The sequence below is a fragment of the Sorex fumeus genome, unplaced genomic scaffold (genome assembly GCF_029834395.1).
Source record: "Sorex fumeus unplaced genomic scaffold, SorFum_2.1 ptg000037l, whole genome shotgun sequence".
In the NCBI taxonomy this organism is placed as follows: Eukaryota; Metazoa; Chordata; class Mammalia; order Eulipotyphla; family Soricidae; genus Sorex; species Sorex fumeus.
In genome coordinates this window covers 47,200,036-47,226,718 of record NW_026606094.1, presented here as the reverse complement: position 1 = coordinate 47,226,718, position 26,683 = coordinate 47,200,036, and the positions used below count along the sequence as shown (strand labels likewise).

General features: G+C 39.2%; 1 protein-coding gene across 2 annotated transcripts in view; it reads right to left on the bottom strand.

Moving 5' to 3' along the window:
* DYNC1I1 (dynein cytoplasmic 1 intermediate chain 1) overlaps positions 1-26,683 on the bottom strand; it is a 378,224-nt gene that overhangs the window by 73,228 nt on the left and 278,313 nt on the right. For both annotated transcript variants that reach the window (XM_056118121.1, XM_056118122.1), the window contains one exon: positions 1,195-1,341. In XM_056118121.1, the coding sequence (XP_055974096.1) occupies positions 1,195-1,341 (147 nt within the window). The remainder of the gene's footprint in view (positions 1-1,194; positions 1,342-26,683) is intronic.

Sequence of the window (26,683 nt, the reverse complement as noted above, 5' to 3'; positions counted from 1 at the left end):
CTAGTTTCACCTGTCTGTGTCTTGGGTCTAAGTCAATCAGAATTAAAGCTGACTTGCTCTGTGTCATTTTGCATTGTCAATCTTATGACAGAGGAAGAATTTTCTTCTTCCCGGTCTTAACTAAAGTACCTAGCCATTTTTTTTAAACGTCAAAATTATATTGAGACCATAAGATTCAACAAATGAGGTAACCACATTAAGGAAATGGAAACAATGGTAGGGCTGTATCCTTGGGCACACTTTGAGCATTTCAGAGGAAAAACATCAGTTACCCTGCATGTCAAGGTAGCAAGGATTGATGGAGACATGCCTGTCTTCTCATGCCTTGTAACAATTGCTAAACACACCTGTCATTCTCTTAAAGGAAATGACAGAGTAGTTGTCTTAGGAACACTGTTCTGAACCTCTTCTACTAAATTATGGGTAATGGTTTTGAGATGTTGACTTTTAACCCTAGGGATTATATTGTCACTGTAGACTTTACCATTGAGACATGCACCACACACTTTGGAATTTAAAGTCCTAGCACTTATTCAGTCATAAATCAAAAAGGTCTGTTGGCAAGGCAATAGTCCTCTATACCATCTCTAGATATAAAATGCTTACTCTTCATGGTCTATCTGCAAATGGGAGTCTTCACCTTATGATGAAAATGCCAAGTATTTCTTTAGAAAAATGGTTTCACAGATGCCTTTTTCAACATTTCTCTCTGTTCTTTTGTGAAGTTTTAATCTATCCTCAAAAGTGATCCCTGGGATGTCCCTAGGGACACTTTCTTTTTTCTTTTTTTTTTTGTTTTGCTTTCTGGGTCACACTGGGTGATGCACAGGGGTTGCTTCTGGCTCTGCACTCAGGAATTACTCCTAGCGGTGCTCGGGGGACACATGGGATGCTGGGAATTGAACCTGGGTTGGCCGTGTGCGAGGCAAATGTCGTACCTGCTGTGCTATCACTCCAGCCCCCCTCGGGACCCTTTCTGTGTGCTTCGATTTGTAGATTATAAAGATGTCCCAAATGCAGTGCTCTCCTCATCTTCTTTTCACCCAGCTTTATTTAATCCAGTCAGGACCAAATCACTATAAATTAAATGCTTCTAACTAGGAGCAACTAACAACATGTATACAACATAAATTTTCAGTTGAATTATCCCCCATTTAAGGGTTGAGTGACCACAGACATGTGACAGAAGCTTACCGTGTGTGCAGCGGCTGACAGTGGTGTCCGCTGCACTGGTGTCCTTCGATGACTGCGATTGTCCCACAAGACAATTTGGCCTGAATAAGTCCCACCAACGACCAGGTTGGGATGGAAACGAGCAAAGCAGACTGACATCACAGAGGACTGTGAGGGAAAAGATAAGAGAGGTGTGCTATGAAATGATGGGAGGTTTGTTTCTTCCTGAAGAGAAAATGGTTCATCACATACACAAAACAACGTGAAAAAAGAAAGCAATTTTTAGTTGGATTTTTTAAGTGCCGGGCACAAAAATTTCCCAGAAGAGGCTGAACCGTAGTTATCTCATGGAACTTGAAATTTGAGGGCTTAGCCATGTCATCAAATAGGCATAAAACTTATGTGCAGCATTGTTTTGTGGTCTGCAAAACTTAGCTTATAGACATTTACCATTTATCAATAAAATTGCATCAGAACTTATGTTAATTCTCCATGAAGCCTTTGGCAAAGTACTTCTTTGAGGGCATAGGCAATATAAAAGTCATATTATGGGTAGTGTTGGTGAGGCTTTGAGATGTGTGCTTTTCTTTCTTTTTTGGCTTAATGACTTCTAGGAAACATACTGACCTCAGACTGATTCAACTGGTTCCTCTCCCAGTTTCCTCATCCCCTGTGGGCATTATCCTGACCTTAATCCTGCCCACTTCAAACAATTCTTAATTTTATTCTTTGCCTGTCTTAACAAACAGAAATGTACTTCAGTCCAGTTCTGCTATGGTCTGTCATAGAATAATACATTTGGTTTCTCAAATTCCACAAAGGCACTACCTTTTAAAGGAAGCTGCTTAGCAGAGTCATAGCCATGTTATATCTAACATGAAACAAGTTGGCTAGGACACATCTGCTAAGAAGTCCATTTTGATTCCCTGGTGCTCTCCATGTTTGAATATATAAGTACGATAATTATTTTTAACAAATGTATTACATCCCTTCAATTAAATCTAATGAACACTCTTCAGTATAAGAAAGGCATGTACCAGACACAATAGAATACAAAGATAGTCATTTCCTTCAAGAAACGTGCCCTGGTAAAGAAAATGAAAAATCAAGTAAGCAAATGGACTGGGCTGCTGTGCATTCATACAGTACCTTTGTATGAAGAAGGTGTTTCTGCATAGACATAGTGACGTGACAGGATGACTATGGCAAGTGAAGGGTAAGATGGCTCATTGTTCCCATTTGTCCCTTGAACGTAACAACCTTGTCAGGGCACAACTTTCACACTTATATGACAAACCTAGCTATGAATGTATGGCATAGCACTAAATTCTGAGAGAGAAAGAAAAAGAGAGAGAAGAGAGAAAGAGAGAAAGAGAGAGATGTACAGCAATGGGAAAATCTGTTTTAGTATGCTGAGGAAAGAAGTGGGGAATTATTATGCAGATCTTATGAAAGCAAAAGGAGCAACTTGGGTCTATGTGGAGCATTCAGCAAGTGGAGAGGAAAAGAAACGTGTTTCTCAGTGCATAATGTAAAGAAAGAACAAAACAGTTACTGGTAGATAACTCATGATTACAATTTGGTTTGGCTGGGAAGGTAACTGTATTTCAGAAGAGACAGGTGGTAGCAAATGTGCTGGAAAGGCAGCCTGGGCCAGATAAACGTAGGACTGTTCTGAATGGTTCTGAATGGCAGACTCTATTTGATCGCATGTTTTGGGTAGCACTGTGGCACTGTCATCCCATTGCTCATCAATTTGCTCAAGCGAGCACCAGTAACGTCTCCACTGTGAGACTTGTTGTTACTGTTTTTGGCATATAGAATATGCCAAGGGGAGCTTGCCAGGCTCTTCCTTGCTCTCAGTAGCTTGCCGGGCTCTCCAACAGGGGCAGAGGAATTGAATCCTGGTTGGCTGCGTGCAAGGCAAACCCCCACCTGCTGTGCTATTGCTCCATACCCAGCTTTCTAAGCAAAATGGAAGGAAAAACGCTGTTGAACCAATAAACCAACACCTTAAAGAAATTACTGAAGAATGAGATTGAAAGTAAAGGAGGTAAGTTGCCTGGCTTGCATGTGGCTGACCCGGTTTGATCCCTGTACTGAAGAGGGTCACCCGGCACCAACGTGGCTCACTCTGGAGCACAGAGCCAGGAACCTCCCCTGAGCACTGCCAGGTGTGACTCAACTCTCCCCTCTCCTCAAAGCCCCTCCCTTAGACCCCACCAAAATGATGCCAGGCTGCAGAGATAGCACAGTGGCTAAAACAATTGCCTCACACATGTCTTACTTGCGTTCAATTCCCTGGCATCACAAATGATCCTCCAAACACCACCAGGAGTGATCCTGGGCACAGGGTCAAGAGTAAACTTGAAAATTTCCAGGTCGGGCCCAACCCTCACCAATCTCACCCCACCCCCCAAAAATGTGATTGAAAAACAAATGACCTCTTTTTGCTGGTAAGTTAATCATATATTTCTAAAAAAAAATCATATCTGCTATTGCCTAAGGCTTCCTTATCAGAAACAGTCTCCAATATGCTGAAGTAAAATAAAGAATGTGGACTATTTTTAATGTTGTGTTTTCCCAGTTTGAATGATTTTCAGTTTCAATTCCTTGAACACAATTCGATGGTGAACATGCTTGTGCTTCAATCTGGTTTTCATAAAGTTCAAGAATAACTCTCAATAATGATACTGAATTTAAGAAAAAGAAAATAATGCTGGTCAGCTTCTTGTTTTACACATCCCACAGAAATGTTTCTTAGTTTTCAATTGATGAAATTCTTATGTTGCTTGAACTAAGTTGGAAACATTTTTTTAAGCTTTGGAAAGACTTAAAATTATCCAGGTGGTATCGACAATTGAATTTACAAAGCCCCAATCAATATATACAAAGGAATTCCATTAAATTAGAAAAATCCAGAATTCAATCACTTGATTGCTACTGTATTTCAGTTAAATGCAGCAAATACTCCAAACCATGCAGTTTGTTGAGAGATTAAATTAAAAAAAATAAATTAAGGAGGTATTTTTTATGAAACTGAAACACACAGTTTACAACTTGAATCCAAAAACATGGTGTGAGTACTCTAATTCCTACTTTTTTATTCATTCATTTTCCGCTTTCTATTTGTCATTGAACATATACTGCCAAATAAGTAGTAACTAAATCAAGCCCCCAAATCTCATGCCATAAAAGCCCTCCATCGTGAAATCAGAATTCTTTTTTTTTGGGGGGGGGTGAGGGAGAAAGGGGTATTGGATCATACCAAGCAGTACTTAAGGCTTATTCCTGGCTCTGTGCTCAGGGGTCACTCCTGATGGGGCTCAGGAGATCCTACCTGGTGTCTGACAGAGATTCTGGGTTAGGCATATATAAGGTATGTACTTTCATCATTGTGCTATCTCTCTGCTCCTCAAAACTATTCTTTTTGCTTTTGTTTGTTTTTGGTTTATTCCTTTGGCTACACCTACTGCTATACTCAAGGAGTATTCCTGGTTCTGTACTCAGGAACCACTCCTGCTGGTACTTGGGGAATCATATGTGGTTCTAGACTACACGTGAGGCAAAGTCCTTACCTTTTGTACTATCTCTATGACCCCAACATTAGTTTTATTTATTTATTTATTTATTTATGGTCACACCTGGCTGTGCTCAGGGCTTACTCCTGGCTCTGCACTCAGGGATCACTATTAGTGGTGCTCTGGAAACCATATGGGCCACCAGGGCTAGAATCTGGGTCAGATGCATGTAAGTCAACATCCTACCTGCTGTATTATCACTCTGGCCCTCCAGAATTATTTTTTACAGTTGGTAAAATTAATACTAAAAATGAATAATAACAATTTGGAACACCAGCATGAGCTGCCAGAAACAACTTTGTTTTGCTGCAACAATTGATATATGCATGAGGAAAAAGCATAGACATAATAATTTGTGTTTTATATTTGGAAGATTAGGAGTGGAGATCAGTTATACGGTTGATCAGTTTTTCTCATTTTGTAAAGGTTCAATATACTTATATACTTCTATAATTATTATAACATATATAATTATATCTGAAAATATAATAAATATATACATAAAACATGTGTTTTTCGAAAACCTCAAGAACTGGATAAATTCCTAGATTCCTATAGCCTCCCAAGGCTGAACCAAGAAGACCTGGAATACCTGAACATACCTGTCACCATCAAAGAAATTGAAACGGTATTAAAAAGTCTCCCCAAGCACAAAAGTCCTGACCCAGATGGATTCACTAGTGAATTCTTCCAAATCTTTAAAGAGGACTTACTGTCAATACTCTTTAAGTTTTTCCATGAAATGGAAATATCAAAAACACTTCTGAACAGTTTCTATGAAGCAAATATCACCTTGATACCAAAAGCAGACAGAGATACCACAAAGAAAGAGAATTACAGGCCGATAACCCTGGTAAACACAGACACAAAGATCCTCAACAAACTGCTGGCAAATAGAATCCAACAACTCATCAAAAAGATCATACACCACAACCAAGTGTGATTCATCCTGGGGATGCAAGGATGGTTTAACATTCGGAAATCAATCAACATAATCCATCATATCAACAAAAGAAAAGATGAAAACCATATGATCATATCAAGAGATGCAGAAAAAGCATTTTACAAGATCCAGCACCCGTTTATGATGAAAACCCTTGCCAAAATGGGTATAGAGGGGGACTTTCCACAATATAGTTAAAGACATCTATCACAAGCCTACAGCTAGCATCATACTCAATGGGGAAAAACTGAGAGCCTTCCCTCTAAGATCAGGGACGAGACAAGGATGCTTACTCTCTCCACTGCTGTTCAATATAGTACTAAGAGTACTTGCAATAGTGGTTAGGCAAGAAAAATATATTAAGGGAATTCAGGTAGGAAAGGATGAAATCAAGCTCTCACTATTTGCAGATGATATACTTAGAGAACCCTAAAACCTCTACCAAGAAACTCCTACAAATAATAGACTTGTATAGTAAAGTTTCAGGCTATAAAATCAATACCCAGAAGTCCATGGCTTTCCTATACTCAAATAGTGAAAGAGAAGAAAGTGACATGAAAAAAAAATCCCATTCACAATTGTACCCTAGAAAATCAAGTACCTAGGAATCAGCTTAACCAAGGAAGTAAAGGACCTGTACAAAGAAAACTACAAAACACTACTTCAGGAAATAAAAGAGAACACAAGAAAATGGAAAGATATTTCCTGCTCATGGATCAGGAGAATTAACATTGTCAAAATGACAATTCCCAAATTATTGTACAAATTCAATGTGATTCCTATAACGATACCCATGACATTCTTCAAAGAAATGGAGCAAACACTCCTGAAATTCATATGGAACAATAAGCCCCCATGAATAGCTAAAGCAATTCTTGGGAAAAAGAAAATGGGAGGAATCAACCTCACTAACTTCAAACTCTACTATAATTAAAACAGCATGGCACTGGAACAAAGGCAGGGCTGCAGACCAATGGAACAGGGTTGAATATACTGACATCTCCCCCCAGACATATGATCATCTAATCTTTGACAAGGGAGCAAGAAATGTGAAGTGGAGCAAGGAAAATCTCTTTAACAAATTGTGCTGGCAAAACTGGATGACTACATGAAAAAAATGGGCTCATCTCATTGCCTACAACATGTAAAAAAGTAAGATCAAAATGGATTAAAGACCTCAACATCAGACCGGAATCATAAGGCACATTGAAGACAAAGTTGGCAAAACCCTCTATGACATTGAAGCTAATGTTATCTTCAAAGATGTCATACCACTGGCCAAACAAGTGAAAACAGAGATAGACAAATGGGACTATCTTAAACTAAGAAGCTTCTGCACCTCAAAAGATACAGTGACTAAAATACAAAGACAGTGTACAGAATGGGAAAGGATATTTGCCCAATACCCATCTGAGAAGGGGTTGACATCAAGGATATACAAAGTACTGGTTGAACTCCACAAGAAGAAAACATCCAATCCCATCAAAAATGGGCAACAAAATGAACAGAAACTTTTTCAACGAAGAAATCCAAATGGCAAAAAGGCACATCAGAAAATGCTCTACATCATTAATAATCAGAGAGATGCAGATCAAAACAACAATGAGATATCATCTCACACCACAGAGACTGGCCCACATCCAAAAGAACGAAAGAAACCAGTGTTGGCGCGGATGTGGTGAGAAAAAGACCCTCCTTCACTTCATTCCTTGGTGGGAATGCCAACTGGTTCAGCCCTTTTGGAAAACAGTATGGACGATTCTCAAAAATTAGAAATTGAGCTCCCAATTGACCCAGCAATACCACTTCTGGGAATATATCCCAGAGAGGCAAAAAAGTATAGTCAAAGTGACATCTGCACGTCTTTGTTCATTGCAGCACTGTTTACAATAGCCAGAATCTGGAAAAAACCTGAGTGCTCGAGAACAGATGACTGGTTTAAGAAACTTTGGTACATCTACACAATGGAGTATTATGTAGCTGTTAGAAATGATGAAGTCATGAAATTTACATACAAGTGGTACTACATGGAAAGTATCATGCTAAGCGAAATGAGTCAGAAAGAGAGGAGCAGACATAGAAAGATTGCTTTCATCTGGGGAACATAAAGTAACAAAATAGGAGACTAACACCCAAGAATAGCTGAGATGAGTACCAGGAGGTTCACTCCATAGCTTGGAGGCCAGCCTCACATACTAGGGGAAAAGGCAGCTCAGATAGAGAAGGGAGCACCAAATAAAGGTGTTGGGAGGATCCTCCCAGGATGGGAGATGCATGCTGAAAGTAGACTATAGACCAAACATGACTGCCACTCAATCAAACCACAGTACCCAAAAGGAGAGAGAGAACAAAAGGGAATGCCCTGCCACAGAGGGCAAGGTGGGATCGGGGGAATGAGGGATCAAAGGGATACGGGGATCAGTGGTGGTGGAAAATGGGCACTGGTGGACGGATGGATGTGTACTCGATCATTGTATAATTGAAACCCAAGCACAAACATTTGTAAGTCTACAACTGTACCTCATGGTGTCTCACTAATAAAAATTTTTAAAAAATGTGTTTTTATAACCTATATGTTTGTAAAGGCTCAAAATGGTTTCTTCGGTATGCTACACCTGATATGCCCTGATTGATATGAGTGGTAAACATTTTGATGACAGACTGAATTTTATTGAAATTTATTTTTTTATTTTACTGGTTTTGGGAACACATCTGGTTGTGCTCAGAATTAACTCCTACCTCTGTGCTCAGGGCTCACTCCTGGCTCATATTCAGTGCTGGGAATTTGAACCTCTTCAGTAGTTGCAAGGAAAAAGCATCTCAGTTTCTCTGGCCTCTGAATTTTAAATTTTTCACCCAAATGTTTAGTTTCCTTCAGATACATGGAAACAGTCCCCTGATGCCCTGATACTGAAAACTTCCTCTTCTAATTTGAAAAGTCTGCATCAGTTTTTCACAGCAAACCACCTTAGAAAAACCCTGTTCTTCATGAAGCTACCAATCCAGTCATTGTTGTTAATTGATATAGAGATTACTTACTGCCACTTAAAAGAGAAAATTATTTTATCATCCTATTATTTATATCTACTAAATATTTACTAAAATATTTGTGTGTGGGGGAGGTTGGGTTTGATTTATGTGCTCACTTTTTTTTGTTTGTTTTCTTGTATTTTTGGGTCACACCTGGCGGTGCCCAGGGATTACTCTGGGCTCTGCACTCGGGAATTACTCCTGGCAGTGCTCAAGACCATATGGGATGCAGGGAATTGAAAGCCAGTTGATTGTGAGCAAGGTAAATGCCCTCCACGCTGTACTATCATTTTGGTCCCTGTGTTTACTTTAAAAGTATGTTTTTTTGAGAGATAGCTTAAGGAGTGAGCACATGCTTTGTATGCAGGAGTTCATATTTGTTTCCTGACACTCCATGGTTCCCAGAATACTACCAGCAGTGACCTGAGCATCAACTTGAGAATAGCCCTGATCACTGCTGGGTGTGACTCTATCCCACTCCCAAATTACAACATTGCTATTTTAAAAAACTTAACTTTCCGGAGCTGGAGTAATAGCAAAGCAGGTACGGCATTTGCCTTGCACATGGCCAACCTGGGTTCAATTCCCAGCATCCCATATTGTCCCCTGAGCACCACCAGGGGTATTTCCTGAGTGCAGAGCCAGGAGTAACCCCTGTGCATCGCCGGGCATGATCCAAAAAGCAAAAAAAATTAACTTTCCTACACATTAAAATTTGTATTAATTTGATTATTCAGTTATTTAAGAAGCTAATATTAAATTATATGGTTAATATAATTTAGACAAGCAAAATTAATTGGTAACAAGGTTTCCAAACTTGTTATTATTGGATCTATAAGAATGCATATTTATATAGCTATTTTTATAGTTTTCACTTTTGCTAAGTTTATTTTTTTTAATTATTAGAACCTCAGAATTATGTTGAGAAAAGATGTACGGACTTTAAACACTCAAGTAAAAGTTTTCCAGGAGTGGAAAAGTAATGAACGTTCATGAGAACTTAACAGTCTTATCAAAGTAAACTTTTCTAACACAACTGTTGAACTCAGTTTTTTAACAAGAACAGTTACTTCATTTATGTGACCACATGATCTGTCATATCATGGCCATAGAAATAGATGACATTGAGGCTGTATATAGAGTATGGTGGGTAAGGCACTTGCCTTGCATGTGGCTGACCCGGTTTCTATCTCTGGCACCCCACATGATCCCCTGAACCCATCAGGAGTGATCCCAGAGGACAGAGCCAGGAGTACCATTGGGTGTGGCACCCAGCCTCTTCCAAAGGAGAAGAAATCGAAGATGCTCATATGTTAGAGCATGATATAAAACTGGTGAGCATAACTGTCTTCTAATGCAAATAACAGAGTGTTACATGAAGAATTACCATTTTCTGTAGGATAAGTATCACAGTTTGGTAATTTGCATACTCTAGTCACCCGAACTACATGCAGGATTCTGAGACCATGTTTGTTTTGATTATCTTTTTGTTTGTTTGGGGGCCACACCCAGTAATTACTCCTGATGCTGTACTTAGTTATTACTCCAGGTTGTGCTTGAGGGACCATATTGGATGCTGAGGATTGAACCCAGGTCGACTGTGTGCAAGGCAAGTGCCTTTCTCACTGTACCATTGCTTCAGTCCCAACTGAGATTATGTTTTGAGAATCAAGTCTTCTTACTTGATAAAATCTCATATCCTCTAGAGTCATAGCAGTTTAATGAAACAATTTATTTTTTAATCTTGAGCAGACTTCTAGTTATTGGTCATCCCTATAAAGGAAGTCTTCCTCCCTACCCATGTTTTCTCATGCATCCATGAACTCACTGACTATACAAGGCTTCATGCTGTCATTATCTATTTTTGAGACAAGACAGTTTATTTTGTTCCATTCAAAAGATAATTCCATAGAAAGGAGGGTAGAAATGGGTTTTCAGTGGTTCCCTTGGCCCACTGCACACCTCTGCATTCAATTCAAGAAGATTCCAATCCCTCACATGGCTGTAGGGGAGCTGTTTTCTGTTTTGTAGAGCTAATTCAGACCTGCTTAAAGATGGTACTTTCCTAAACCACAATCTCAGACACCCAGGGTGAACAGCCTTTGGTCATTGCTGGCTGAGAAGCACATCTACTATCTTCACATTTGATCTAATTGCCCATGTCCTTGTATGTGTGGCTTTCTGCCCACTACTTAGCCATTACGCTTGGGTGAAAGAGATATAAGTCCTGTATTCAAAAGCATCTCCTATTTCAAGTACCATCCCTTGTGGGGAGAGGACTTTACCCAGAGAACAAATGACCATATTATTGCCAAATGCTATTTAATGGTGGCAAGCATTTTATTTGTCTGAAAGAAAATGCTTAAATGACAGAGGGCTGTAAGGCAGACAAATCAGATGCTTCTGGCTACTCATGAGCTAGTATATATTTCTCCAAGTGCCTAAGAAAACCCCAAAGATGTAATTTTCACTAATAGAAGCAAGTGAAACTGGACAACATGGCTGTCAAAAGCCCCTCTTATAGGCACTCATATAGCACCATATATCTGATAATGTGGAAGATGTGAAGGCGGGAAAGCCAAGACAAGTCAGTCATTTAACTTTAATTGAGACAAAGGAAAGCAGTCTTTTTTTCTTTCAGAACTTTCTTTTCTTTTGAATAAGCCTCTATCTGAGTGTACCTGACATTTTTTAAAGGAGTGACCATTTATTATTATATTAACCTCAATTATTATTAACCCTATTGAAATTAAGGGTGTATGGGTTGGAGTGACAGTACAGTGGGTAGGGTATCTGACTTGCATATAGCCAACCAGGTTTGATCCCTGGCAACCCATATGGTCTACTGAGCACCACCAGGAATAGTTCCTGAGTGTAGAGCTTAGGAGTTACCCTAAGCATCAATAGGTGTGGTCTAAAAAACAAACAAATAAAAAATATGGGTGTCTAAGATTGAGTTAGCTTACCTGTAACTTTTAGAATCTTTATATTTAATAAAAATGATTCTGAAATTTAAGATTTTGAAGATTAGATAGAACGCGCTCTGGTGAACTTAGAGTTCCTCAGTATTAAGGGGCCTTTTGGTACTGAGGCTCTATCATATAATTCGACCTGGATTGTGTGCTGAGAATGCATAAATACAGTGTGAAAACCATATTATATAAACCTTCATACTCACTAGGAAGAGGTGTAACTTTAAAAGTGTCATGCCAACCATATCCCAGTAAAACTGGGAGAATTAAAACAATGCCATAAAAAAAAGTTTTGGTGAGATGCAGAGACTCTACACACATTGTTGTGTGGAGAGAGCCACACAATGATGGTAGAAAGGTAAAAAAGGACAGCCACTCTGGAAAACAGTATAGTTGTTTCTCAAAAAGTCAAATACAGAATTAACATATGTCCCAGCAAATATCATCCTAGGTATATAATCATAATAACTGAAAACATATGTCTACATAAAATGTGTACACTTATGTTCCTACAGCATTATGCATAATATACCACTATATATGAATATATAAATAGAAACAACCTCTATGTACTTCGACAGAAAAAAAGGACAAACAAAATGTTATGACTTCATATAGTGGAATACTGTTCACAATAAAAAGGAATATAAAGGAATGCTTTAGTGATACATCTTATACTATGGATGAATCTTAAATGCATGAAGAAACAAGTAAATGAAAGCCACATATTTAATTTCAATAAAATTCCAAAATAGATAATTCCAAAAGGACAGAAAGGAGATCAGTGGTTGTCTGCAGTTGGGGGACGTCTACTTTTGGGTACAAATTTTACAAGGGAGAATGTGAGATGTCTACTAAAGGGTATACATCTATTTAAAAGGTTATTGAAAGATTTTTGAATTAGATATTGGTGAAGTTGAAGGCTGGCTAACTTTATGAGTATATGAAAATGTGGAATTGTATGCTTTAAAAGGATGAACTGGGGGATCAGAGAGATAGTACAATGGATAAAGTGTCTTGCCTTGCACACACACGCCTGACCCAGTTTGAGCTCCGGCACCACATATGGTCCCTCAAACCTAGCCAGGAGTGATCCCTGAGCACAAAGCCAGGAGTAAACCTTAGCACTGTCACATGTGGCCCTTAAACAAAAACAAAAAACCTAAAGGGTAAATTTTATGGCAAGTGAATTTGATTTTTATTCTTTTTGTTTGTATGTTTCTGGCCTTATCTGGCAGTGCTCAGGAATCACTCTTGGCAGGCGCTTGGAACTCTATGGAGTGTTGGGAATAGAACTATGTTCAGCTGCCTGCAAGGAAAGCGCCCTACCCATGTACTGTTGCTTCAGCTCTTGATTTTTATTCTTTTTTTTAAAATTTATTTATTTATTGAATCACTGTGGGAAAGGTTACAAAGCTTTCAGGTTTAGGTCTCAGTCATGCAAATATCAAACACATTTCCCTTTACCAATACTTATTTCTTACCATGAAGAACTCCAATAAGACCCCACCACTCACCCCTCCCAGTCCCTGTGAGGCAGATGAATTCTAGTTAACATTCTATCTGCTTTGATTAGATTCATTGTTTCATTAAAAGATTCACCACTATTATTTAGAGTTTACCCCCCCCCCCCCCAAATCAGACATGCTGAAAAAGCATTGTGAAGTGATTTGCTTTCTACAGCTGGGCTCAAGAATTAAATGTTGGTTTTGGATTTCTGCTATTTTACTTATTGACCCTGGAAGTATTTCTCCTGAAAGTCAGATAGTTAAGAAATTGGTTTCTGTGCTCTGGAGTTGTGGCCGTGCTGGAGAGCCGCTCGTGGGGAGCAACTGGTGGCCTCGGTAGGGCGTGAAGGGTGGACCGAAACGCCCCCCTTCCCATGAGGTTTTAGTTGCCCCCACACCCCCGGCTCATACCTGCTGTCCACAAGGCTCCCATGCGGCCGCAATCTTTCTTTCCAGAGAGGAGAGGGCGAATGGGGCAACACCCTTTCCCCTCCGGGCAGACATGATGGCCTGGATCAACGCATAGTCCTTTCACTTTTCTGCTCCAAGCTGCTGGGTTCTGCATTAAGTCCTTGTGCTTCTGGGGCCGTGGCTGTGCTGGAGAGCCGCTTGCGGGGGGCAACTGGTGACCTCGGTAGGGCATGAAGGACGGACCGGAACGCCCCCCTTCCCATGAGGTTTTAATCGCCCCCACACCCCCGGCTCATACCTGCTGTCCACAAGGCTCCCATGCGGCCGCCATCTTTCTTTCCAGAGGGAGGAGGGCGGAAGGGAGCAACACCCTTTCCCCTCCGGGCAGACATGATGGCCTGGATTAACGCATAGTCCTTTCACTTTTCTGCTCCAAGATGCTGGGTTCTGCATTAAATCCTTGTGCTTCTGGGGCTGTGGCTGTGCTGGAGAGCCGCTCGTGGGGGGCAACTGGTGACCTCGGTAGGGCGTGAAGGATGGACCGGAACGCCCCCCTTCCCATGAGGTTTTAGTCGCCCCCACACCCCCGGCTCATACCTGCTGTCCACAAGGCTCCCATGTGGCCGCCATCCTTCTTTCCAGAGAAGAGAGGGCGAATGGGACAACACCCTTTCCCCTCCGTACAGACATGATGGCCTGGATTAACGCATAGTCCGTTCACTTTTCTGCTCCAAGCTGCTGGGTTCTGCATTAAGTCCTTGTGTTTCTGGGGCTGTGGCCGTGCTCCAAACTTAACTCTGATTTTCAGGGAGAAACGTTGGGTGGTTTACTTCCCATTGATCACTTTGTATATAGAGTAAAAAACGCGGCCGCGCGGTTTTGAGAAAAAGTCCTAGTTCCCGCATACTCGAGCTGTGCTTGTAGAGGCTTCTGGTCACCGGGATTCCATCTAGGGGAGGCGGGATGCGGTACCTACCCCATCTGGGACTTCCCGATGATCTCGGCTCTTTTTGGAACCTGTTTTTTTCTTTTTCTCCGGGAGCTGTGGGTCCCGCCCTCCATGTCTTGATTTTTATTCTTAAAAGGTTGGTGCACAGATAAGATTCTGATCTAATGGAGCTTACTATCTTATTTCTTACCTTCAGAAAAACTAACTTAACTTTTCTCATCTTTTTCTGATAAATAATATACTTAATCTCTACTTTCCTTAGAGAATCCTCTTTCATTTTACTCACCAATAGGCCCTAGAGTGGATATGGAAGACGGGGCCACACTTAAGAGTCCCAAGAGCTATTCTGCTCTGATACATAGTAGGACTGTGAATTCTTTAAGTCTTGTAATTTTAAATAATTTATCTTTAAGTATTGTGCTGAAAGATACATATGTAAGATGTATCATCTGAATAATTGAAAAAAATTTATTGTCGAGGTCATCTGTTTATGATGCTGTTAACATTCATGGTTTTAGGGTACACAGTTACCTCAACTCACCACCACCAACTTTTCCAAGATCCCTCACTCATGTTCTTGTGTCACATTCTGTCAAACTGCCACCCCCTAATCTGGTAAGCCATTGTTAAGTGTACATACAGTATTAAGTGTATTAAACAGGTCACATTTTTTGTTCAACCATTACCACCATCTTTCTACAGAAAAAATGTAATCTTTTCCACCGGCAACATCATATCCCTTAAGTGCTTATTCCCTATTTCTGCTCTCCTCCCATGAAATCACCATTCTACTTTCTACTTCTGTGGATTTGACAACACCAGGAATCTCTTATAAGTGAAATTACATAATCTTTTTGTGGCTGACTTCACTGAACCAAATGTCTATTTTTTTAGAGTTTATTTTATTAATTAATTAATTTATTGCTTTTTTGGGTCACACCCGGCGATGCTCGGGGGTTACTCCTAGCTCTGCACTCAGGAATTACTCCTGGTAGTGCTTGGGGGATCATATGGATGCTGGGAATTGAAACCGGGTCGGCTGCTTACAAAGCAAACACCTTTCCTGCTGTATTATAGCTCCAGCCCCCTGAACAAAATGTCTTAAAGATTCATCCATTCTGTACTACATGTCAGATCTGCATTGTTATGGTTAAGTAATATTCCATATTTCTCTCTTTCTTCCTCTATATATATTATAGATGAATACATGTATATATGGCAAATTTTGTGCCTCAATTCATCTCTTACTGGACTTTTGGATTGTTCTAGTACCGTTTGTCCTCTGAGAATAATTACTACTATGAATTGTGGATATACACACACACAAACACACACACACTTATATCTTCAAGACCCTGTTTTTTTTTTTTTTTTTTGCTTTTTGGGTCACACCTGGAGATGCACAGGGATTACTCTTGGCTCTGCACTCAGGAGTTACTCCTGGCGGTGCTCAAGGGACCATATGGGACGCTGGGAATCAAACCCAGGTCGGCCGCATGCAAGGCAAACGCCCTACCCGCTGTGCTATCTCTACAGTCCAAGACCCTGCTTTTTTTTTTTTCCCTTTATTTTATTTTATTTTTTTTAAAGTTGTAGGTTTACAATTTTTTGTGCTTTGGTTTCAATTATACAATGATCAGATACCCATCCCTCCACCAGTGCCCATTTTCCACCACCATGGATAATATCCCTCCCACCCCCATCCCCCCATCCCCCCTGTCTCTGTGGCAGGGCAATCCCCTGTGTTCTCTCTCTCCTTTTGGGTGTTGTGAAGACCCTGCTTTTTGATTCTTTGAAATATTTACCCAAAGTGGAATTACTTATTTCACTGGAATTCCACTAGATTATATTCTATTTTTGATAGTTTGAGGATCTGTTAAATAATTTTCTATAGCAACTGCATCATTTTATATTCACTCCTACTAGCGATGCACAAAGATTCAAATTCTTCAACATTTTTTTGCTTTCTCTTCCTGGTGCTACTGAGGATTTGAATGAAAAACTTTAAAGATTGATAAATAACATGCTCTCATACAGAGTTAGAAATTTTATTTTGTGATTTGAGGAAAGATTCGCAGAGACAAAGAAGTTACAGAGGCCTCCTTGTTCTGCCCAGTAAATCTTTTCCTCCTCTTCCTCCTCCTCCTCCTCCTCCTCCTCCTCCTCCTCCTCCTCCTCCTTCTTCTTTTTTTTTTTGGCTACATCTGATAATGCTCAGGGATGACTCCTGTTTCTGCACTCAGGGACCACTCCTGGCCATGCTTGGAGGAATCCTTTGGGATGCTGGGGATTGAGCCTGGGTCAGCTGTGTGCAAGGCAAATGCTCTTCCCACTGTACTATTGCTCCAGTCCTTACTCAGTAAATCTTTCCAAAATAACTGCAGTTGTAATAATTGGTTCTACCTTGCTGATTCAGACCGAGAAACTATCCCTTATTACAGTTTTTGTTTCATGGCTTAGCTCTTTTAGGCCTCATATTTCCTAGTCCTGCCTTTCTGTCTGTGACATACCATCTCTCTTTGGCTACACACATTTTTTTGTCTGGGTATAGCTCCTGATATTGAGGGAACTTCCAAATCCTGACAGTTACAAACTTGGATAATGAGGAAGAGGAGGAAAAGGAGACAGTGCAATGTTAGTACTAGAGGTAATTCTGTGGTGAAAGCCAACATTATTTTTTTATATTATTTTTCATAATCATTGTTCACACTGACATTCACATTTACATATGCATTATTAACATTCACATTATTTTCACATGCATACTCATAATGCAAATGCTGCTGTGAGTTTAGGGGAATTTAGGCTCTAAATTATGGTTGGTAGTCCCTTCAGTATAGTTACTTTTGAGTGTTCGTGTGTGTGTATGTGTGTGTGTGTGTGTGCATGTGTGTATACTGCAGGATCAAACCCAGTTCTCATGCATGCAAGGCAAGTGCTTTACTATTGAGCCACACTTAAGCCCCGCAAATACTTCTGAATACAGCACAATTCTAAGACTACTGAATAATTTTCTCACTACTCCAAAGGAGTTTTCTAAAACAGGATTTTGATTTTTCTTCTTAAATGTTTCCTTCTATTTATTTGTTATTTTGGGAAATAACAAATAGGAGCTGGAGCAATAGCACAGCGGTAGGGCATTTGCTTTGCACGCAGTCAACATGGCTGACCCGAGTTCAATTCCTCTGCCCTTCTCGAAGAGCCCGGCAAGCTACTGAGAGTATCTCGCCCGCACGGCAGAGCCTGGCAAGCTCCCCGTGACGTATTCGATATGCCAAACACAGTAACAACAAAGTCTCCAATGGAGACGTTACTGGGCCCGCTCGAGCAAATCGATGATCAACGGGAGGGCCTTTACTTTTTACTTTACTTTAGGAAATAACAGGCCACACTGGAAGTGCTCAGGATTTATTCCTAGTTTCATGCTCAGGGATCACTCCTGGTTGGGATCTGGGATCCATTAGAAGCCAGGGATTGAACTCAGGTTGGCTACATCAAGACAAGCACCTTACCTATTGTACTACCTCTCTAGCACCTCAACATTCACACACACACACACCCCAATATTTCCTACCTTGAATCAGAGTGGCAATCTACTTATATGTGATGTTATTTTGTTTCTGATTTATTACTGGACCCTCTGAGGCTAATTTTAAAAAATCAGTGTTATTTCAACTTACCTTTACATAAAATAAGGAACTTAAATAAATTCTCAATGCTCAAGCTATACCCCATAGCAATTCAGAATTCTGGGGAACAAATCCCAAATATCAATATTTTTAAAAATTCCACAGGAATTCTCATATGCACCCAAACGAGAAGTACTGTTTAAAAATCAATGGTTTTCAAATTTACCTGGGAATAAAAAATACTTGGAAAATTGATTAATACACAGATTTTGTGTTCCAACCTAGATCTACTGAATCAGAATAAGGTCTTATGGCCTTTGCATTTAACAAGTACCTATGTACTTCCTGTCTTTGAAAAAATTAGAAAAATCCTGCTCTAAAACAATATCTCAGTAGATGTTCCAAAATTACTGTGGAATGAACTTCCTTGTGCACCTATAAGTGTCATTTCTGGGATGGTTCTTTCATGGGATTAATTGTCATGTTCAAAACCTGTCCAACTGAGACACATTATGAGACCTAAAAGTTCCTCTGCTACAACACTGTTGCTTCATTTCCTTCAGCTTTTTTTTTTTACTAGAATTTGCATTTCCCCTTGCTTTACCTTTCCTCCTCAATGATTAAGTTCTTGTTTTTGTTTTTTTGAGCCATACTGGGTGGTGCTCCAGGCCTAGTCCTGGCTCTCTGCTCAAGGATCACTCCTGGTGGGGCTCTGGGGATTATAAGGGGTTCCAGGGATTGAACCTAGGTTTCCTGAATGCAAGATGCATGCCCTACTTACTGTACTATAACTCTGGACCCTAAATTATTAAGTTCTTAGATAATAATCAGTGAAAATGACAGTGAAGAATTTGCTCCCAACTTCTCAGTAGTGTCATTCTCCATGCTGACAGCAAATACCTGAGAGTTTTCTTGCTTTTTATAAGAAAAATCAATGAGCCTTATGCTTTCATACTAGGGTTCATGATTATTCATTTGTGGGAGTATTCCAGAATTTTTGAGTGCACACTAAAGTGGAACATATTGTATACCTTGCTGTATCAGAGTCATTAAAGTAATTTTAAAGTAATTTTACCTCTATGATTTCAGATTAGGAAATCCAGGCTCAGAGTAAAGCCACTGGCTTAAGATCAAATGAATAGTAAAGAGCAAATCAGAAGTTTAAACAATGGTCTGGCTAACTTCGAAGTCAATATACCATGAAAACTTTAATCAATGAATGCAGGTGCCTTTTCTCTTTGAGATATACAACCCCCATTTCTGAGTACTACATTCTGAGCTCATTGGAAGACTAGCTATCACACAACAAACTTTGTATATTCCACATGGCAGGAAGGTTGTTAGGTTCCTTATCTCCTAAAATGGCCTTATCATCGACTCTTCTCCAGTTGAACTTTTGTTGATAAAATGGAGATCACTCATCTGAACCAGGTTGGAAGCCTACTAGTTGTAATAGCTGAACACAGAGTGAATGAGTACCAATTGTAGTGAGATTTGTCAATGGTATAGGTATTGCCTACTGAGAACTGGTTGAGGTTAATTATTTCAAAGGCTACTGTGAACCATATGTGTTACTACTGACAATCCCTGCTTTTATTGCCAATGCTTTGGTTTATTTTCCTCTTTTCATTATGAATTAAAACAAAACAAAAAATCTACTATTCCAGTACAAGTCTTTATCAAGTGAGTGTCCCCCTTCCCCAAAATAATGCTGTGAGTTGCTATCAATAATTGTGAAAAGGGAGCAGTGACCTCATGTGCTTTAACAAACAGACTACTTAGAGACAATGTCACAGTATCTGGGGAACATACTTCTGAGCTTAATAAATGTAAAATAATAAACATTTTTTTAAAAAAGAGGCTGTTAGGAGGTAGAATTGTCTTGGGCATTTTGGTCTTATTTTGACACTTAAAGAAAAGTTGGGGTCCAAATTCAGCAGTATTTAGGAAAATGTTCAAAAAACAATTATTATTATTATTATGATTATTATTATTGGGCTGGAGCGATAGCACAGTAGATAGGGCATTTGCCTTGCACGCAGCCAACATAGCTGACCTGAGTTCGATTCCTCCGCCCCCTCTCGGAGAGCCCAGCAAGCTACTAAGAGTATCTCACCCACATGACAAAGCCTGGCAAGCTACCTGTAATGTATTCGATATGCCAAACATAGTAACAAGTCTCACAATGTTACTGGGCCCACTCCAGCAAATCAATGAACAACAGAAGGACAGTGACAGTGATTATTATTATTATTATTATTATTATTTGCTTTTGGGGTCACACCCAGTGATGCACAGGGGTTACTCCTCACTCATGTACTCGGGATTTACTCCTAACGGTGCTCAGGGGACCATATGGGATGCTGGGAATTGAACCCGGGTCGGTCGCGTGCAAGTCAAATGCTCTACCCACTGTGCTATTGCTCCAGCCCCAAAACAATTATGTTTTTTGAGGTTCAGAATAACTAAGGATTTCTCAAGGCCTTCTATTGCAAATACATACCAAAAAATTAAGATGAAACTGACCCCTTATATAATTTTTTAAAGGTCTTCAAGCTGAAGGCTATCCAACAACAGGATAAAGAAATTTATTAACAAATTATTCCAAATGCATTCTTAGAAAGGAGCTGCTCAGGCCATCACCCACAACTTGAACCCTTCCTTGCTTCAAGTGTCAGTCTAGTGGTAACACACACCAACTGCTATATGGCACAACTGCTAGAAGGATCTATTTCCTTGTTTATAAAAGGAAAGTTTGTTTCTTTTGTAAACTCTATTTGTAAAAGGAAAGTGGTTTTCATATTGCAATAGAAGTCAAGAGTTCTGTGGGTGAAACACTAGAAAATTTAACATTTGATGAACTTTTAACAATAGTTGTAGACCTTCAGAAAGGTTGTGATGATAGGACAGTTTCCATACCCCTTATACTTTGCTTCCCTTATTGCTAACACTTCACTGTGCTTACATTAGTATAGAACATTAGTTACAGCTAATGAACACAATTATGGAAGTTCATACTTTATGAAGATATCCTTAGCGTTTACCCAGTGTTTTTATTCCAGGATCCCTTTCAAGACATGACATAGTCTTTAGTCATTATGACTCATTAAGTTTTTCTAAATTGTAACATTTTCTTAAGTTCCCTTATTTTTTTTTTAATTTCAGTGCATACTGATTTCTCACATATTTTAAAACTTTATTTATAGTGACTCATTTTAATGAATAAAATACCCAATGTATTATATATAATGCATATGTTGCACAAATAGAAGTCATTTTTTAATTATTTTATCATCTCTTTCTTAGGAAATATGAAATACAAATTGGTATACCTAGGCTGGAACAGAGATATGGCCTAAGCTTGCTTTACAAAAATGACAAAAAGAATACTAATATGAATATATGGATTGTTTTCCTATGTAGAAAAAAGCATCAGCTTTCTGCAAATCAAATATCTAAATCCTGCTTAATTTTTTTAAAAAGGAAGTTGATGTTTAGATCTGGCATGTGTTGACATTCAACCCTTTGATTTATGTGAGTATGAGAGAACAGATTAGTTTATTCAAGAGAGAAGAAAAAGAGTTCCAACTTGACAGGAAAGAGTGTAGGCCGTATTAACTTCAGTGCCTGTTAAAACATGAAGGATTAATAGGAAAAAAGGAAGGGAAGAATTGTAAATGTCTTCAGTTTAGTATCTTCAAAAACGCTTGGGGTTTTGAGAAAGGCTCACTCAACCACATGAAAGTGATGCCAAGGGATGCAGCCACACGACTTCTCTAAATCCAGGGCTGGACTGTGCCACTTTTGCCATCAAACCATCTATCTTAAAGTGTAGCCACAAATTAAATTAATATTTTATTGAAAAAGTACTAAATCCTTGAAAAGGGGATAAGACAGCACTCCAAAATATACCCCCATCCCAACGTGCTGAAGAAAGAGCTAACCCCTTCATCTATGAATCTCCTTCTTCCCGCATGAAAAAGTCAACGATGATTTTCAGCTATAAACTCCAATAAAAAAATCAGGTATTTTTTTAGGTATTATGTATATACATATATGTGTGTATATATATATACATACATATATATATATAGATAAATTTGTTTTATGGATCACACCCAGCGATGCTCAGGGGTTACTCCTGGCTCTGCACTCAGGAATTACTCTTGGCAGTGCTTGAGGGACCATAGAGTATGCTGGGGATCAAACACAGGTCCGTCACATGCAACATAAACACCCCACCTGCTGTACTATCACTCTGGCCCCTAAGTATTATATTTTAATCCAATAATAAGTGAATTAGATTCAGCGCTATTTTATTAGAAAGAATGTCCAAAAATGAACTCTAGGTTAGATCAGCTTCTTACTTTCTGTACAATTTCTTATGAAACTTACAGGATTCAGACAGGATTCAAGATGCTGTAAAAAAAAAACCCAAACAAACATAACAAAATGTAGTTTCCAGGAGCCAGAGAGATAGTACAGCAAATAGGGAACTTGCCTTGCACACAGCCATCTCGGGTTCGATGCTCAGCACTGCATATGGTCCCCCACCTTCACCAGGAGTGATCCCAAAGCACAGAATCAGAAGTAAGCCCTGAGCACTGCAGCGTGTGTCACAATAAACAAAACAGAACAAAAATGTAGCCTCCAGATATAAGTCAATAACTTCCTGCTAATAAATATACATTTGGAAGATACACACAAAAGGCATAGAGCATGGACTTCTACATTACATTATATTACCAATCCACTTATGTCAGAGATTGGAGTGCAGGGGGGCAGCATATTAAAAAATAGCATGACTATGGATAAGCTTGTAAGATTTACTTATTTTTTTTTTACTATGGTGGTTTTGTTAGCTGTGACACTGCATAGAATCCATTGTATTGACGATAATAGAGTCATAAAACTATTTCTTTCTCCCATAAAACTATTTTGTGAGTATGATCTCCAGAAGCAAACGAGAAGTAAGGTCCTACAATCAACGAAGCAAGCAATGTGGCCTGAAGGTGGAAGCAGCCTTAGTCTTTTTTTTTAATCTGCCTGGAATTACTTAGATATGCTTATGCCTAAAGCATGGAGATGAACCAGATGACCTTTTAGAACTGTGTCTAACTTGGTGGTTGTATTGATAAACAGCTACTTTGAAGTACTGAAAAGGACTAGAAAAAAAACTGGATCTAAGTGCTTGCTATAAGATTGATGCAAAAGACAAGGATAAACTGATTTTAGTGATTGTCACCCAATCCCAAATTCCACCCATCCCTTAATTCCTACACCAATGCTTTTTCTGCTGAAGTTTCTTTGATGTTTAACAAGAGACTCAAAGACAGAAAGTGACTAGAGTGTGGAAAGGACAGAAATCTGTTCTGGTAGTCAGTCCATTACTAAGCCGAGATAAATCCCCTCTTAACGTAACATTTATGTCTACTTGGAAGACTGACTGATAAATGGGTATCAAATTCTCTTTTGTTCAACTTGAGCTAGATTTTAAAAGGTCAAAATAATAAACAAACCCAGAGATAAATAAAAATGTATGAATAAAATTTCCTTTGGGATCAAATGATTAAATTTATAGCACTTGAAGGATTTTCTTTTTGTCCTCTTTTTCAGGATAAAATCTCATCTCATAAGTTTTTGAATGCATACATTCAAAGCGATTTACCTGAAGTTTGATGCTGCTAGTTTCGAATAAAAAATCTGAAGACATATTAAACACATCAGTGATTAAGAGTCCTGTCCTATTGACAAATATAGGCGATAGTGCCAATTAGCCAGGAAAAATGTAACCTTGAATTCCTGAATACATATATTAGAGTGTACCAATATTCATACTAGTTGATTATCATAATGGACTATGTTACTCTTTGTAGCACTGTAGCACTGTCATCCCATTGTTCATTGATTTGCTCCAGCAGTAACGGCTCCATTGTGACACTTGTTGTTACTGTTTTTGGCATGTTGAATATGCTATGGGTAGCTTGCCAGGCTTTGCCGTGTGGGCGGGTTACTCTTGGTAGCTTGCCGGTCTCTCTGAGAGGGATGGAGGAATCAACCCAGGTCAGCCGCATGCAAGGCAAACACACTACCCACTGTGCTATAGCTCCTAAATAATAATGCACATAGGATTTTTCTTATTTTGCTTGAAAACTTTGATGTAAGAAGAGAAGCGGTTTTTTACAGTACTTGAGTTTTGTTTATAGATGTGTGATGATGAGTGTTTTATCTTTGGAACTGGTTGCAGCAGAGACTCACAGAGTACCCAGTGAACTTCTACAAGTGTTGAAAAGGGAAAGTTATCCAATGTTCCCGGAGAACCAGGAATAATATGAAACCAGATAATGAAGAGTTAAGAAAAACTTCTCAGCTTGCTAATGAACACCATCCTTCAGGGTGGACCACCCTCTTCTTAAGTAAGAGGTAATGTAATATGCATCTAACTCAGTTGTGTTTGGGCTTCTTCCAATCTAAGAGAATCAGTGTGATAAATTATAATGAATTGTCTGCAATATTTCACAAAGTGACTATAATAGACCTAAAGAACAAGATCCCCAAGCTTGATTTTTTCCATTCCATTGAATACTTTTGCCTTATTCCTGTCAGACTATTCCAAAATTTGAAAATGTTTCTTATAGCTTCTCCACACTGAAAGTTACGTGCCTTCAGCCCCCATTTGATTAGATCCACAGTTGTTGGTTGTATCTAGTAAATCAGACCCCACATTTGAAAATGACACCAACAGTGAGACTAGCCAAATATATAGCAAGAGAACTATGTAGCTCCTTTAGTTTCCAGAGAATTTCTATACATGTTATTTTCTTTTGTAATCTGTATCATGTGCTGGGAAATAGTTTAGTAAAATTGAACAGATTCCTATTTTCAGATAATAAAAAAAGAGCTGGAAGGTATCCTACTGTCCATAGATAGAAATTAAAAAAAACAAAAAAACAAAAACAGGAAACTCTGGTTCTAATAGGGTTTTGTTGCTATAGCTGTGAAGTTCCGTTCATTTGACTTAACTCCATTAGGATGTAGTTTCTTCATTTAAATTGAGAAACACTGTCCCTGAGACAAGTCCATTTTCTTTCATTTGATGACACTAGAAAGCAGCTCAGTGTTTCAGAACGCAAAAGCAGAGCTATTTTCTAAAAGCTATCCTTCAATGAATGAAATCGATCAGATTGGTATTAAGCTTTTCTCTGAGCTCAGAGGACAGCAAGCAGCCATTAGGGTAATATACAAAATCTGTGTGGGAAGGGCAGGATGGAATTTTTTTTCTCTATTCATAAGATACAGATGTTGTTGTGTAAAGATCCATGGGCTGGTAATCAAGACTGGTTTTCTGTGTGAAAATCATTTTAATTCTATCAGACTTAATTTCCTCATGGGCAAAATAAAATGGGCATGTTGAACTTGTAAACTTCACATTGGGAGAAAAATGTTCAACTTTTCTCCGTCTTGTGTTTTGTGACTAAGATAGTTTCTGAGAACTAGTATATATTTGTGTAGTTTCCCATCACTGCTGTAACAAATTACCAACACTGAGTAGCTTTAAACAATACAAATTAGTTATCTCATGGTTCTGCAGGATAGGATGGCTAAGATTAAGCGGTAGATCTGTCTGAATTGCTTTTTGGAGGGTCCAGGGAAAAAATCAATTCCCTTCATTTCTTTCCATATTCTGGAGACCGGGCTGGAGCAATAGCACAGCTGGTAGGGTGTTTGCCTTGCACGTGGCAGACCCGGGTTCAATTCCTCTGCCCCTCTCAAAGAGCCCGGCAAGCTACCTAGAGTATTGCCCCCCACCCCACCCCCACCCATGGCAGAGCCTGGCAAACTCCCCATGGCTTATTCAAAATGCCAAAACCAGTAACAACAAGTCTTACAATAACCTGTAACAAGTCTCACAATGAAGACATTACTGGTCCCTGCTTGAGCAAATCGATGAATAACGGGAGGACAGTGCTACAGTGCTACATTCTGCAGACCAGCTTCATTCCTTGTCTCAGATCTGTTATATACATCTTCAATGCAATTATTGCTGGTTGAGTCTTGCTCATGTCATATCACTCTGGCTTTTCTATAATTCTTCCCATCATCTTATTTCCTTCTGAGTCTAATTCTCCTGCTTTGCCACCCTCTTTCACTGATAAGGACTCTTATTACAGATTATACTGGGTCACCAGATAATGACGGATCACCTCTCCTTCTTAAAATTCTTATTCACATTTTTGAAAATCTCTTTTGTCATGTGAAGTGACAAAAAAAGCTCTAAGTATTAGGAAAGCTCTAGGTATTAGGAGGTGGACATCTCTAGGTTGCTGTATTCTGCCTATCACACTGTTCAATTTGTAAATACCTTTCTAAAAATAGTAAACTAAGTACTTTGAGTTACTTGTAAAGTTACTAAGTTATTAAGTGGCCTATGTTTAGTGAAAATCATGATTACATGTACATATATATCACATTTTTGACCCCTCCTAG